General features: G+C 47.9%; 1 protein-coding gene across 2 annotated transcripts in view; it reads left to right on the forward strand.

Moving 5' to 3' along the window:
- The window catches only part of Capn8 (calpain 8), a 71778-nt gene that overhangs the window by 36294 nt on the left and 19113 nt on the right, over positions 1-16371 (forward strand). The window contains exons 7-11 of one of the 2 annotated variants that reach the window (XM_006988623.4): positions 1413-1498; positions 3144-3218; positions 3954-4114; positions 10104-10279; positions 13847-13858. In XM_006988623.4, coding sequence (XP_006988685.2) covers positions 1413-1498; positions 3144-3218; positions 3954-4114; positions 10104-10279; positions 13847-13858 — 510 coding nt within the window. Of the gene's footprint in view, positions 1-1412; positions 1499-3143; positions 3219-3953; positions 4115-4755; positions 10280-13846; positions 13859-16371 lie in introns of those variants that run through there. The other variant, XM_076548122.1, reaches the window with a different exon arrangement.

Consider the following 16371-nt stretch of genomic DNA (forward strand, 5'->3'; position numbering starts at 1 on the left):
TCCGTAAACATGAATGGAATGTGTGAGGAAACTATGGGCTAGTGTATGATGCAAATGATGGTGATAAAGACCTAATAGACTGACCTGTTTGTGCAAATATGTGCTAGCATGTGTGCACTGTTGCATGGGGACCACACTCAAGTGCTCATTAAATAGTGGCATGAGGTAGTATCTTAGTTCTTATGTTACTATAACACAATACCTGAATCTGGATGATTTATAAAAGAAAGAGTTTTTTTTTTTAATCTCATGCATTTGGAGTCTGGGAAGTCTAATACTGGGTAGCTTTGTATAGCTTCATAACAGTATCAATTGGAAGGGTAAGTGGGCACATTCAGAAGAGAGACAAACAAGAGGAGATTTGCAATATAACTCCTTTAGCAACTAATCCAGTCCCGAGAGAATGAGAACTCACACCAGAAGAATGAACTCAGGCTCGTAGGAAAGACATGAACCCCATCACGTGTTTTAGAAAGCTCCACCTGCAAACCCCACAACAGAGGTGACCAAATTTTACCACAAGTTCCTGAGGGCATTTATACACTTACGCTTTGGAGACACTCTGCTAGGCTCCTACGCTTTTCCTAGAGAGAGGTGAACAAGCATCTACTCAACCCAGATCAGGCACCAGGCATGACAGATCAAGGAAACAGTTCCACCAGACCCACCTCAGTAGACCAGTGGTCATACTGCGCTGGCTTACAGAAGCCTGGATGACTCAAAGGCAGCTGCAGCACCAGAAAGCTGCATGGGTGACAATACATGAAAACTGCATCCCTGGAACTCCTTGCGTGACTTGCAGGCAGCACCCAGTGAAGACCTTCTGCTTTCTCTGCAACTGTCCACTGCTTTTACAACCTTGGGGAGGGGCTTTGTGAATCTTGTAACTTTCAGGAACTTCCCGGGCTCCCAAGTTTCCTTTATTTCCCAAGTCTAATGAGCTTTCTTGAGGAGGGGATAGTTATACAGCTAACTAGATAGTCTTGAATAACTGGGCTTCTCTGGATCTCCTATTGTTGAGGTCAAAGTGTGAAGTTTAAATAAAGCAACCATGCATTTGAAATGTTTAGCACTGTGCCTAACCCAGTAGTAAGCAATCAATAAATGTTAACTTCCACAACATTGGCATCGTTTAGGGGGAATTTATTAGAATGCTGTCTCTGATATTCAGAACAAGTTCCAAGTTAATCAACTGCAAAATCTAAACCTAAGTTTAAGTAGATACATAGTTGGTTTTGTGGTAGACTCACTCTTCATTTGTTCTAATAGCTTGTGAAAGCAAAATATTTGACCAAAGTTTAAACACAGCATGGTAAAGAAAAGGAAAGTGTGGTCTTTTGGAGACATTTGAAACACTGACCACCCTGGGCGCAGCAGCAGTGTGGTGATTTGCCTGTGTGTGGCTCTTGCAGTTGGATTTCTGTGGCCGCCCAGAGAAGCTGATCCGACTGAGGAACCCGTGGGGTGAAGTGGAGTGGTCGGGAGCCTGGAGTGATGCGTAGGTCCCCCTCTCTCTTTCCTGAGGCTCACCTTCCCTGTGTAAAGATGTCACGTAACACACACCATAGGCAACGAGACCCGTTGTTCAGTGGGTTCTGCAGCACTCGCTGTCTGTAGGTTACGCAACATGCTGTGGGAATCGTATTCCATGGTTCCAGGTTGGGAAAAGCAGAATAGAAACCACTTAGCCGCAGTTTTTGATTAGGGATTTCTGCTTTGGCACTTGGAAATTTGGTAGCTCCATGAAATTTTGCCTGGTGTTAAAGGCTTACCTATTTCCTACCACACTGGTTACTACAAGGTCAAATCAACCACTCACAATCTGATATTTTCCTGCAACAAACACTATTCTCCTGAGTACCAAGAGAAAAAAACAAACCAAAGATGTTGGGAGAACCTTGATCCTGGGAGCCATGGCCCACTCAGGCAGTGATGAACGGGAGTGTCACTTACCCCATGAGTTCCTGACTAGATGGATGTTGATTACTGGGTGGAAGGACAGTCTTTGGGCTGCCCATCTAGTGATAAGGGAAGTCAGTCCAAGGAGATGAGGGCCTGCAATGTCTATACTCTGGCGTCTATGTCCCCGATGTCCTCTGCTAGCCAGAGACACAGTCTGGGCTATTTACCTACTGGTAGTTGGAGAAGGAGGACATGGACGCTCTTAGGTGACGTGTCTGAATCCCATTAGCATCCAGCTGTGTTTTGCTGCTGTTTAAGTTTGAAATATCAACGATAACAACAACAAAATTCAAACCAACTGGGAGACCAGATTAGATCTAGAATTCCCAATCAGATCCCCTAACTTTTACTTGTAACAAGCACACTGTGGGCCTTGGTACTGACTGAATGGATGTTATGATGGCTCCAGAACACTTTTGCTGGTCTCCAAGTGTTTAGAAGCCAGCTGGAGGGAAAGGCTGGGCCCGGCTGTCTTCTTGGCTGGGGAGGAAGGAGAGGGACTTTGGCTGGGTGTACTCAGGGAAGAGCTTCTGTTTGTTTTTAGGACTGATCCTGACACTGTTCACTTATCTAGCTGTGCATTGCAGGAAAACCCAAAGGTCAGGCCGCTATAGACGGCATTTGAACAAAGTGCATATGGATATTACCACAGAAGGGCCACCAGCGGGACACCCGGGACATTACTTCAAGGAAATCCCCATAACAATGGGCCTGATAATCAAAGCTGTAGACCGAGGAAGTGGACAGTGTCTGTGTGCCCGGAGCTGGCTGGGTCCTCTTATAAATTAGTCCACCCCAGTCTGATAGAGGGTGAGAGTGACAAGTTAACTAATGGATACAGCAGTACCTGCCTTTCTTGTGACGGGACCTCCTTGTTCCAATGGTCAGGGGTCTGTGAGTCTTAATTGGAATGTAAAACTTACCCGGAGAGTGAAAATTAAAATAAAGTCATTACGTTTCTGCTGCATGCCCTGGCCGCCCCTGCAGGAGGCCATGCCCTTGGCTTTTTATTCCGTCCCCTTCTTCCAGTGGTACACTGCTTCATACCAGGTCCAGCCCGCCTTCTCCCCTTGATGGGGGTGCATCCCATCTGAGGTGCTTCAGGGCCATGTAGCTGCAGCCAACAGCTTGCATCCCAGCCATGACCACCTCTGGCTCCTCTCCCCCCACCCCCTCCACAGTGCACCCGAGTGGAATTACATCGATCCCAGGAAGAAGGAAGAACTGGCCAAGAGGGCAGAGGATGGAGAGTTCTGGTGAGAGGCGGTGTGCCGAAGGACTGTCCCCTTGGCGGTCCGTCTGCTCTAAGGGACTCAGGAGGACCAGTCTCCAGGACTTCCAGGACTGTGATGAGGTTCCTAATTCAGGGGCCACTATTATTTCCTGCCCCCCTTGCCCTAGTATAATTCTCCTCTATTCCCATATCTAAAGCCTTGGGACCCAGATCTCTGTGCCCACAACAGGACCTGGCCAGCAGCCTGTCTGCCTGTTGTGAGTCTAAAACAATGATTTCACCCCCCCTACCCCGCCTCCCCCCGCCAAATTCTAAGGCCTAGCTTACAGTCAAAACAGTATTCTTTCCTCTGCTTGGGTTGGGAGGGGGTGTCTGTGGAAGATACAATGTCTTAGAGGATATCTCCACACTGGATATCATGGAGAATTCTTCCTAAATGAACCTCTACTGGGCTTAGCTGTGATCCAGCCCAGAGGCGAGGGCTGCCCTGGCATCCCGTCCTGGGGGAGTCCCTTTGGTTCACGGTTCCAACTCTGTGTGGCTGACAGATACAGGAGGGAGATTCTTTAGGAACTGAGATGCTGACCACAGTGACGCATTTAGACGGTAGCTCTGTTTGTTTGTGTCACTGGGCTGTAGACGGAGGGAATCCAGACAGTCTAGAGCTGCTGGAAGACAGGGCTCTTTCCTGGACCGACAATCTCTCTTCCAGTCCAGCCCACTTCACTCACTCCCTTCCGGTCCCTCTGTTCTTCAGGATGTCCTTTTCGGATTTCTTGAAGCAGTTCTCTCGACTGGAGATATGCAACCTGTCCCCAGACTCTCTGAGCAGTGAAGAGGTCCACAAATGGAACCTGGTGCTCTTCAATGGCCGCTGGACACGCGGCTCCACAGCCGGAGGCTGCCAGAACCACCTAGGTGAGGCAGAGGCCATCTGGCTTTTCCTCCCGGGGCTGCATGGCTTCTAACACGGATCTTGGGATAATGAGTGCCCGTGGATCTGAGGTCCTGTTTCTTCTCTGGCTTGGAGGCCAGGCCGGCAAGGGTGAAATGTGGTTTTGCAGCTGTCCACCTGAGGCCTTGTCTCGGCTCCTGTGTGTTTAAATCATGCTTGCTTCAGCCACCCCTGCTCTCCCAGCATGCTGCTTTTCACAACCTGTTCTTGGACCATCTACTAAGGCCTCCTGGTCTTCTCTTGGGTTTCTGCCTGCCCTGCCTGGTTCAGCTGGCTGACACCAGCCCACTGAGCTTGGGAGTAGAATGGTTAACAACGTCAGTAGACAATCTAGCACTTCAGTGGGTTGCACTCAGAAGGGCAGCCATTCTGCTTTGTGCTGCCTGAGTTACGGCTGAAGGGGTGAGGCTGTGGGGGTCAGGAATGGACATACCCAGGCTCTGTGTGGGTCATGCTCCATTCTGTGGCAGGGGAGGTCATCAGCGACCCCTCCCTGGTGGGGATACTCTGGGGTAAACCACTGCTTTTGTCTTAACTCTGGCTCCCTTAAAGGTGAGAGTGGCCTCCCTGGTTCTCCCAAGATGACTAATGTGTACTTGTGTAGACTCCTCCTAGGTCGCGTCCACCGAGATAGCTGCTGAGGAAACAACCGAGAAAGGACCCCCAGCTCTCAGGAGACACAAAGGAAAGAAAAACACACTCCCCTCTCGATAGTCGCCACCTCCATGCTTCTCTGGCTGCTGTTGCTCCGTTGATTTGTGTTGATTGACTCGGTGTCTCCATGCAGGGGTCAGGGGCAGCCACCGCCGCTTTCTTCCCAGTCAGAGCACTGCATGCTGTAGAAATGGTAGCATTGTAAACCCCCATGTGGGTACAGACGGAGCACAAGGTCTTACCTCCTTCCCCATCCATCTCCATCTGGCTGCCAAGATCAGCTGCTGACAGACCTGGAGGGGGAGCTGGTGGCTTGCCCCCATCAGTCAGCTGAACAGTTGTGAGGCCTGAGGGGCACTCCTTTCCTGGAGCTTCCGATTTTTTCAGCCCTCACAATGGTTCATAATTCCTACCTTCCAACTCGCTGGGGCGCAGTGAGCATTGTAACTCCAAGCACACGAGGACTCGCTTTGTAAACTGTGCAGTGTTATACAAATGGGATGTATTATTTTTATGGCCCATTCTCTTCCTCTAGTACTGTTAAGGAGTAAACAAAAAATGTAGGGATTGCAGTAATGCTGCATTTGGGAGAAATTAAAATATGCTCACCATTAACAAGCTCTTAGAAAAGACATAGGAAATTCGCATGGATCATTCTGGAAGCTCAGAACCATAGGGGGTGCCCAAGGTATCTGCACGCACCAAATCATAATCCCATCTGCGCTGCCAGCTAGCTGTCAGGAAGAAATGGATTGTTCTTGCCTCGTGGTAATGGAGTAAGTACAGAAGATTACCGAATTTTCTGTCTCCCCTGGAATTCACAGACACCTGATCTTAAAATCCATATACACCTGTGCCTTGAGTGAAAAAAAAGTCTAGAAATGGAGGCTCTGAGGAGGAGGAATTGAATAAGTACTCTCACTGTTACAGAAAAAAAATAATGAACGGGCCTTGGACATATGTGAATGCTAGGCTGTCTTATAGAGCTTGCACCATCATGCAGAGATTGTAAAAGCACCTGCCGACCCCTGCTCACCCTAAAACAAACACTCCTCCCCAATTCTTTGTTGCAATTGAGTGCCTAGCATGGCGGAGTCTGTCAGACCTGTCTTCTTCAATTATATATACTCTCAGCTTAATTCCGTCAAAGAACTCTTGTGTGTCTGTGGTGGATCCCTTAGGCTTCTCTTTGCTTAGCTTGGGTAGTTGCTAAGTTGAGAGATCTTTTTCAAAAGTTGTCTTTGAATAAAGGTGTTATGTGTGTGCGTGTGGAGTGTTGCTTTGTGCACGTGTGTGCGTGCACACTTGCAGATGTTAGGTGTCCATGCTGTCTCTCATTCACCTCTCCTTATTCATTCTCTTTCACCCTCTGTCTCTTATTCCTTTGAGACAGGGTCTTTTACTAAACCTGGAGCTATGCCAACAAGGCCTAACAAGCCTCCTGTTTATATCCCCAACAGCACTGGGTTTACAGGCACATACATTGTAGGCTTTCTTAGACTGCCAGCCCCCAAGTCATGACATGGAGACTTATTATAAATTATGAATGCTCGGCCTTAGCTTAGGCTTGTTTCTAGCTAGCTTAAATCAACCCATTTCTATCAATCTATGTGCTGCTCTGAGGCTCATTTACCTCATCTACCTACTGTCTATTCTGCTTTTTTGCTTCCTCTGTGTCTGTCTGTCTGGCCCCTGGCTGGCTGGCTCCTCTTTACTCTCTGCCCACCAGCCTTGTCTATTCTTCCTCTGCCTTGCTATTGGCAATTTGGCTTTTTATTAGATCCATCAGGTGCCTTAGGCAGGCAAGGTGAAACAGTAACATATATTTACATAATTAAACAAATGCAGCATAAACAAAAGCAACACACCTTTACATGTCTAAACAAATATTCTATTCTACAACATTTACCTCTTTTTGACTAAATAAGAAGGAAAGGATTTTAACTTTAATATAGTAAAACTATATATAACAAGAATAATTATCAAGTAAGAGTTGCATTTACAATATCCAGTCCATTTATATTTGGCAAATTTAGAGAAAATACTCCATTATTTGTCCTATCTTGGTGAACCCAAAGTTTTGTACCTAATTTATTTTCTATCATAACTAAGGGAAACTGTAACTATAACTATCTAGTCTTCAACTCCATCAAAGGCCCCAGAAGAATATAATATTACCTGAGTAAACAGGAAGTGCAGTGTAAGCCACTTCCAAAACTATAGAAATGACAGAGACATCTGGCTGCCTGGACAGTCACCCAAGGTTCCTCTGCAACATGGGGTGTCCATCTTCAGCCTACAGGCCTAGAGGATCTGGCAGAAATTTCTATGAAGCAGGAATTTGGAAGGACTGTCCTACCTTGTCTTGGCAAAGTTCAGCAGTTGCTTTCCTTTGTGTTCTGCATGTCCTGTTTGGATGGTATAATGTTAGTAGTAAAGGCAAGGACAGTTTCTTGCCCAGGTGGCTAGCTTTGGCACAATGAAAGCAAACTCCATCTTTCTTTTATGAAGTTGACTGATGCTGCCAGGAGCAGATGTGTCTCACTTCACAAAAAGCCTTAGGTTATCGAGCATTTTAAATGCCATATTTTGTCGGTCTCTAAAGCATTTGAAGATCACTATCTATCTAAAATGTATCTGTTTAACTTTGAAAACATACCTAGCATGACTACAGGTTTGATTATTATAGATGACTAACTCCTAGCCTGCATTTCTTAATTATACATTACATTTTAAAATGAGCTACATAGGTAGAATACCTTAAATAAGTGTAGAAACATACATACAATATAACAAAAATCATTTAAATTTGTATCAATATACCAAAATCCATACCAATGTAAAATATTTGAGATTAATAGTTGTCTTTTTACCATTTATTCCTATATTACCCCTAAGTGATTATATTTATAACCCACCAAATGACCAAAAACCACCCATCACACCTCTTGAGAATGTGAGTGTGGTGTTCTCTAGACTGCTTCCTGTTGTCTGGGGGTGACAGTATCTCCAGGGGACCCTGAGAAAATTGAGACAATGGTCAAGTCCTGGGGAAATTGGTTGTAACATTTTTTTTTGTCCAGTATCAGAATTGTTCCCATGCAGAGGAATCAGTATAAATGTCACCTGTCTTGTAGGGTTATTTTTGTTGTTGTTGTTTATTTCTTTATGTCTGTAGCCAAGACTTTCAGGAGGTCTCCCCTGATCAAACCTGATCTCTCTTAACCTTGAAGGAATCTATAGCCTTTCATTTCCTGTGGAAACAAAAAGCATAACTTATCCCCCACCACAATACATCTTCTGAATTCCATTTTACAGTTAAGGCATCCCTAAAGTATCTAGGCTGGTTTAATTCAGCAGTCGCTGTTACAATCCAGTGTCTTTCAGCAGCTGTCATTTGCTCATCAGCATTAAAAAAGTTAACACCATGTAGGATCCAGATTCCCTGTGTATTTCCCATCTTTAAGTGGCCTTTCCCCTTTATATTACTTTACTCTCTCTTTAAAGACTTTACTATTTTTAAACTGTTTTTTCACATGACTGTCTATACCCATTTTCTTTTCTTTCTTAAGAACTACAAACATTTTTAAAAGTGCTAGCATGTTTATAAGTATTTTTGGTCTGAACCTGCTTTGCTGTCCGCCTGCAACGTTCTCTGACCATGTGAGCCAAACTTTAAACTTGCCTTGTGGCTTAGTGCTGGTGGTTGGCCCTCCCTGCTCGGGTCTGTGAGAGCTGAGCTTTATGCCCCATGGGCATGGCCAAGAGCTGCATGTACCTGGGAGCTGCACTTAACCACCCCAGCTCTTGGTGCCTGAAATACGGCAGGTGTTTAGTTAGCTCGCTGTTTCTGCTTAACATGTTGCCTGCTCAAGTGCTCTCTGTATGGCAGAGCTGTGCCTCTGTATGCTACAAGCACCAGGCTACTAGGAAACCATTTTTTCCCAGCTTCCTTAGACCCTAAGTAGAATTATGTGCCCCACATTGGGTGCCAAATGTTGTTTTAACTTCAGCACGGTGGCTGTGCCTTAATCTGCTGCTATCTCAGCCAGCAACTGCAGCTCTGCAGTTACTGGTCTGCTTCTCTAGCAGTGGCCTGGCAGCTCAGCTGCAGCCTGGTGAGAATTCTGCTCCTGCAAGCATGGCTGCTAAAGGTAGCCTTAACTAAATCTCTAGCCGTCTAGTTATGAATAATACTCGAGATTCAAAGGCTGGGGTGAAAACCTTTGAGCTCAGAGAGGCTGAGTAACAACTGCCTAACCCTTTCTCCTTTCTGTTGTCCATGGAAGACTGATGCTCCTGCTTTGCCAAACCAGAAAAGGCTGAGCCACTCCAAGCTCCACCTTTCTACTTCCTGTGACTCTCTGTTTCTCCCGGATGCCCTCTGAGGTGCTATGATTACTTTCTGTTAACTAGTTGCTAATTCAGCTTCTTTACCCACGGTTAATTTTATTTAATTAGCAAAAATGCAAACTTGGGGTTCACAGTGTGTTCTAATATCCCCCAACACACATGCATAGCCACAACTGACACTTTGACATGGTGCTGGGATCTGAACTCGGGTCCTCTTACTTGGACAACAAGCCCCCCTACCCACAGAGCCACCTCCCCAGCTCAAAAAGTCATCTTTTTAAGTATCATTAGGCGGTGTAGCAGGAATGCTTAATGACATTGTGATTTCTCTTACATTATTGAATGACTTGTCTGGAAGGTCGTGTGTCTCATAAGCAGGCGGTAACACTGGACATCACTGGAGGCCCATTGGGCTGAGGGATAGAGGATGGGTCTCAGGGCATCATGAGGTTGTAATCCAAAGCTGGGGCTTCTCCTGGGCTTGGTGGAGCACATGACAGTCAGATGGCTTTCTAGCTAGGAGGCAAAGGCCTTCTTGGTTCTTCTGGGACACTGTTGTCATCCATCCCAGAGATACACTTCTCCCTAAAGAGCTCCTTCCAGGTGGAGTCTTCAGCTAAGAACAGGAAGAAAGGAAGACTTCCAGGAAGGCAAGATATTGCTTCCTGGTGCAGTCCAGAGCAGCCTGGGATGGCAAGATCTCAGATTTCACCACAGTTCTGGGCTACTGGTTGATCAAGCAGACGAGATAGACATTCTAAGCATCTACCTGTGGGGCGGAGCCGGGAGGTGGGGGACTGCTTCCCAGTTCTACTGGGCCAGACAATCTGGCCAGGGTTACCCTTTCATTGGGACGGTGGAGGCTCTTTCATTCTTTCTTTTTTTTAAATTTCCATTCTTCATCTCCTCACCTCTGTTGGACCATTGTCCCTGGATGGTTTCCAGCCACTTACTGGACCAACCCCCAGTTCAAAATTCATTTGGATGATGTGGATGAGGACCAGGAGGAGGGCACCAATGAATCCTGCTGTACGGTGCTGCTGGGTCTGATGCAGAAGAATCGCAGATGGCGGAAGAGGATCGGCCAGGGCATGCTCAGCATAGGCTATGCCATCTACCAGGTACAGCTGAGTCAGATTCCTCCATCAGGGTGCACCGATGTCTTCGATCTGGATGTTTCAGTCAATGATTGGAGTTCGTTTCCCCTATTGCTCAAATACTCTTAATAAGATGCTGTCCTTGCTCCCTTACATCCATAGAACTCTTACCGAGGCTTGGATTCCATAGTCAGAGATTCATCCCTATGGCTGGAATTTCTGCTGTTAAGACTGAGATATGCAACTAACTCATTGCACCTTACCTGTCAGTAAGAACTCAGTGCAAATTTGCATATTAGACTCTTTTCCAAGAAGAGGTGTCTCAGGGGCACAGGAGCCCAAAAGATGAGGGAGAAAAACATTTGAGCAATAAAATGCATTTCAGAGTGGGAGCAGGTGGCTGGATACAGAAGCCAAATGTATATAGTCCCTTCTTCCTTCCATAGGAAGTCGCCTGGAAACACACAAGGCACCCGCTTGGGTCCGAGGAACCACACAGCCTTTTTCGGTTCTGGAGTCTCTGGATTGGGGAACACAGCTGGTTCTTGTCTCAGACTTCAGTCCCTAGTTCAGGATGCCAGGCTTCGCCAGCGACTGCCCCTCTGTGGTCTTCATCTCCCTGACACAGTAAATCAAGTCTTCAGGGCTGACAATCCACCTAGGACCATGCTACCATCTACTTCTTTACCCAGGCAAAGACTCCATACAACATATCCTATGGGCACTCAGTTTTTAGCTTTTTGGTATATTACAAGTGAATTTCTTGGTTTAAAAATACAATTCTAATCAGGAAGACCCAGAGCTGCTAGGAAGCCCAGCATCTCAGTATAAATTAATGCACATAAAATAAACATTGTAATAAATTTTGAAACAAGGAAAAATTCAGTTGCCAGGCCCATACCATCTCGCTCCAGCTCCATTTATTCTAGTCTTAAATTTAAGGTTTCAGGTGTGCTTGTGTGTGTGTGTGTGTGTGTGTGTGTGTGTGTGTGTGTGTGTGTGTGTGTGTGAGAGAGAGAGAGAGAGAGAGAGAGAGAGAGAGAGAGAGAGAGAGAGAGAGAAACAAGTTAAGGAAGGGTTTGTTTTAGCTTACAGATCAATGCACAGTCCACCATGGCAGGAAGTCAAGGGGGCAGGAACTTGAAGCAGCTGGTCTGCGAACAGAAGAGAGCAGCGATTGCACACTGTTTAGCTCCCTCTCTGCACTTACATACTCCAAGATACCATAGGGTAGGGAATGGGGCCACCCACAGTAGGCGGGTCTTCTTATGTAAATTAACAATCCTACACAAGCCCACAGGCTTATCTTCTAAATGACTCGGCTCTATCAAGTTGGCAATTAACACTAACAATGTATGTATGAGTGTGCATGTGTGTGTATGTGTAGTGTGTGAGTGTGTGTGTGTGTGTGTGTGTGTGTGTGTGTGTGTGTGTAATTGGAAGAATTAGGGGTGGGGGTGGAAAATAATTGCTACTTAACAGCAAGAGAAAAGAATTGAAAGTAACCAAGCTCCGTTTTACTCCGGCGTAGCTCTTCCGGTCCTGTCTAGGCACAAACACTGCAAACCCACCCTCACTGCTTACAGAGATAGCAGCCCTCCCTGCATGCACCCCAACACAGCAAACTTGCCTGAGCCTCTTCTCTGTGCCATGTGCAAAGCTGGACGCTGGGGACACTGAGTGCTAGCACACAGTCCCTGTCCTCTGGGTGCTCCCCACCAGGAATGGGACTCTGATGGCAGGGCAGGTGGGATCTGTGATGGTGAGGGAACCTCAGCTTCGTGCTGGGGGAGCCTTTAACCAGGTCTTCAGAAGATGACATGGATTTAAAAGGTGGAGAGGAGAGAACATTCTGGCCTGAAGGCACGCCATGTGCTCCCTGACAACTTAAAACTTAGTGACTGTTCCAGAGAACCAACAGTTGGCAGGGCCAGTTGCAGGGTGAGCCACACAGGGACGGTGGCCAGGGCTCTATCTGTCAGGCCTCCTTCATTGTGCCAGATCAACAGAACATTCTTTCTCAATAGTTGTGTGTGGTGTGGTGTTTGCACCAATAAATAATACACACAGCATGTCAGTTTCATGTATCAAATTATAGCCGTTTATAAAATACTCCAGCGTATGTGATCTGTGGTCTCGCTTCTTGTCATTGGAGGCATATAATTTAGACCCTGAACTTCGTGAACAGATTGATTTTAAAGTCAAATTGAGGAAATAGATGTCTGGAGCAGCTGGGATAAGGGGAGTAGCTGGGGTGAGGGGAGCATCTGGAGTGTGGGGAGTAGCTGGGCTGCAGGGAGCAGCTAGGGTGTGGGAATTAGCTTGGCTAGTAGGGATATCATATTTTCATCCCTGCCGGTGTCTCCCTTCCCTGGCTGTAACTGTCTGAAACTAGACTCTAGCCTGAGGTTGAAAACCTGTGGCCAGTTGAGAAGCTGCCAGGCACCCCTGAAGGCTAAAGAGCCCCTTTCCTGCCCTTCCAGTCTCTGTGGGCAGTGGCTCTTCCTGTCTGGCTCGGGGGACTCAGGACCAGGTAGACTCACAGCATATTGTCAGAAGCGTCTAGGTTGTGGAGGAAAAGCTGGCCAAAGTAATTACAGAAGCTCCTCATGGGCGCAGAGGCCTCTGTGTGGCTGACTGTGTTTTAAACTCCAAATTAGAGGAGTGCCCATGTCCCTTGACCACTCTAGCCCTGCTGAGGGGATGCCAGGCAGACCCTACTTCCCTTCAGGGTAGAAGGCGGTTGGACAATGGGCCTAAGCTGTCAGTATGCTCTTCTGGATCCAACAGCCTGTGTGTAGGGGGGCAGAGGAGGGAGGACCCAGCAGGACTAGGTCCTCTTTTCCAGCCCGACACGGGGGCACTGGGCATAGCAGGGCTCCCCCTCTGGGTCCGAGAGCTCTTCTCCATATAGTGGACACCTTCAGTTGTGTCCCAGAGAGCTGCAGCTGAGCTAGTGAGAAAGAACTCACTACCTCATGTAACCCAAGCGAAGGACAGAGAGGAAGGATGCTTGGGGCGAGGGAGTCAGGCTACCAGAACACTTTCTCTCCACCCCCTTCTCTAGGGTCAGTGACGTTCTCCTAGTCTAGCTTTCTTCACTGCCCAATGCCACCAGCATAAAGGAAGGAGCCCCTTCCCTTCCAATTTAAAAATCTGGGAGGAATCTCCCGTAGGCCTAGTTTGGGTCACCATGGCTGAAGACAGGATCAGTCGTGACTTAAGTTGAGTGGAATTTTCTTTCCAGCCAAATCCTTGATCTGGCAGGCCAGGGTAGGAAGTCTCTGGGAAGAACTTGGATCCAATTTAAGCTCAAACATTATTACTTTTGGAGTATTTGGGAGATCCTGGTAGATTACACAAAGTAAAAATAGGGGCGTCCCCAGCCCCAGATTTCGAAGACTCAGCAGTCTGCATATGGCCTTGAATCCACCGAGCAGTTCCTAGTTCAGAAATGCTCACCCCCTTTCATTTCAGCTAGAGCTTCCTCCCTGTGTGTGGCTGTCTGTCTGTCTGTAAGTTGTAGGAAGAGATGCCCAAAGGGAGGGGCTTGAGCGCTCAGGTGACCTGCTCTTGTCTTTTGCCCTGCAGATTCCCAAGGAGGTACGTAAGTATCGCCTGCGCAGAGACGATCTTCATTTGGTAAGAAAGGGCATGCCTGCCTTTGGCTCCTTCCTGCAATGGAGTCGAGCTCTCCTGCGGATACTCTTTTGATCTGGTGAGCTGGTAGCCCTGACAGCCAGTGAAAACAAGGCCAAGCCCCACCTGTCAGGCCCTTTGGGAAGGGGACAGGGATGATCCTTGCCCTTATATGAATGGTGGCTTGCTCTGACTAAGGTGATTGCAGCGTGCTATAGGTCCCTTCTTGTCTGGCCGACAGAAACAAGTGCCCTGGCGGCTGGTTAGAGAGGGAAGTGCCAACTTCACCCTCTGCCCTGGCCTGTCCCACGCTTCTCAGTAAGTCACAACTGGTTTAGGGAATCCCATCAGTAGTGTCCTTATGGGTTCGAGGTTCCCACTGACCTTCAGAGCTTTGGTCACTGGTCCCACCCACCTCAGCTGGTGGAAGCGCTCCTGAGAGGGGACCTGCATGGCCCCACAGGAGAGCACAGTCAGCACAAAGCAAGGACCCAGAGTGTGCTTGCCCAGGGCCGTCTCAGCCGCAGCCTAGGAAGTCTTAAAAATCTCAGTGTACAGGCAAGTTATATAGCAGCATCTTGGGGTCAGGAGAACACAGGCATTCTAAGTTAATAAACAGCCTTGACTCCAATGTGTAGCCATAGCTGGGTTTTGACCTGGAGTCATTTGCACTAATTATGCAGTGGTGTGTGACTGGCTGCTGCCTTCTCTCCTCTGCCAGGTTCTCTGTTTGACCAGGGATGTGGGTAGACCCACAGGGCTCAGATTTATAGGCTTGGGTTCAGACTGTGTTCCCAGATTGGGTCACAAATGCATGCTATTTATCATGGAGGGCACAGGCAGGGTGGTAGTTTAGCGCATTATTTCCACTACTAGGAAATACTGGAAACCATACCCGAGTTAAATGTGGTTAATGGTGGTTCCCGTCAGAGATGTTCCACCGATATGAGTGTGGGGTCCTGTGTATGAGTGGCAGAACTTTCTCCAAGGGCGCCCACCACGACCTTGGTGTAGATCCTGTGATCTGCAAGTGTCACAGAGACTTCTGGTCAAACTTGAATTTGCCTCAATCTCTAGAGGGATTGTTAAATCACACACCATTGGGCCTCACGTCTATAGCATCCGGCTCTATGGGTCTGGGGTAGATATAACAATTTGCACACGCCCCACCCTGCGGGGTTCACCTGTTGACTTCAGCCTCACACTTTGAGAATCGCCGTCAGTTGAGTCCACTTGGTCCCCATGCCATTACTGCTAGCTGAGTTATGTCAAGGGAAGACATGAAGGCCAGAGATGCTTGACACCTAACTGGATGGGGTCTCTGATAGCACAGAAGAAACCCAGTTCTTGCCTCAGTGGCTCCGGGTCCCACTCCACTCTGGCCTCCTAAACAGGGATTATTTGGTTGGTTCCACCCTTGGATTTTTCTAGAAACATCTGTTTGTCCTTCCCTAGACAAGCCCAGATATCAGTTAGCTGCCCACCTGCACTGACAGCTCCTTCTCCTGCTGGAATCTTTCCTCTCTCATTTCCATCAGGGAGACCAAGAATGACATTCAGCTTGTTACACTTAGATGTTGGCTGTGGCCCTGTGGATGCCCCGGCACGCTTCCGTCCAGGGTGGAAACATTTTCAGAGAGAATCCCAAGCGTTGTGGCTGTCCTAATTGTCACCTGGAGGGATCCCCGAGGAGTTCCAGGCAGGGCAGTGACAGGGGACAAGGGGGTCCTATTTTTGTCCCCCCATCAGCAGCACTGAGATTCAGAGGAGGTCTGGTGACCATGCGTGGACACGGACCACTCCAGGGTGGGTATTTCAGCTCTTGCAGCTTGCCTGCACCTGCCTCTGTCATGGGCATCATGTAAAGATTGATTGCAAAGATGCAAGGCTCTGGGGAGGCTTAATTACGGCACCAAGCGTGTCGGCACCTGTGTTTTCGGAGCACTCCACGGTTAGTAATTAGCCCATGTCACACGCTGGCAGCCTCCTCCCACCCTTCCTCACAGCAGATGCGAGGGAGTATCTTACCCTTTCTGAGGAAGAGCCCCCATCCCCAGGAGGCCAGGAGGGAGCCAGAACAAGGCCTGGGTATCTGCCTTCTCTGTCTCCCTCAGAGCCTGGTCATGCTAGTCGCCTCACAGAGCATGTCACTTGAGAACCAGGGTTAAAGTTTCCTTCTTCAGCCCCTGATCTGGACTGGGAGAGTCAATGCTGTTCTCACAGACAGCTGCGGAGTATTGGGTGCTGCCATCGCCAGGAAAGATATGCAAAGCCTACACCAGACACCCCAAGCTCCACTCTTCATTTAACTGGGGAGACCTAGAAGGCAGAGGGACTGACCAAGGTCACAGTTAAGGCCAAAGCCTTACGGGGCTTGACACTCAGGAGGCACTCCAATCCATTTAATGCTTGAGACACAGTAAGGTAGCTTGTGACCGGACTGAAAGCCTCCTGGTTCTTACACATTAGGGGCAGGG

This window comes from Peromyscus maniculatus, chromosome 11, assembly GCF_049852395.1.
Source record: "Peromyscus maniculatus bairdii isolate BWxNUB_F1_BW_parent chromosome 11, HU_Pman_BW_mat_3.1, whole genome shotgun sequence".
Taxonomy (NCBI): Eukaryota; Metazoa; Chordata; class Mammalia; order Rodentia; family Cricetidae; genus Peromyscus; species Peromyscus maniculatus.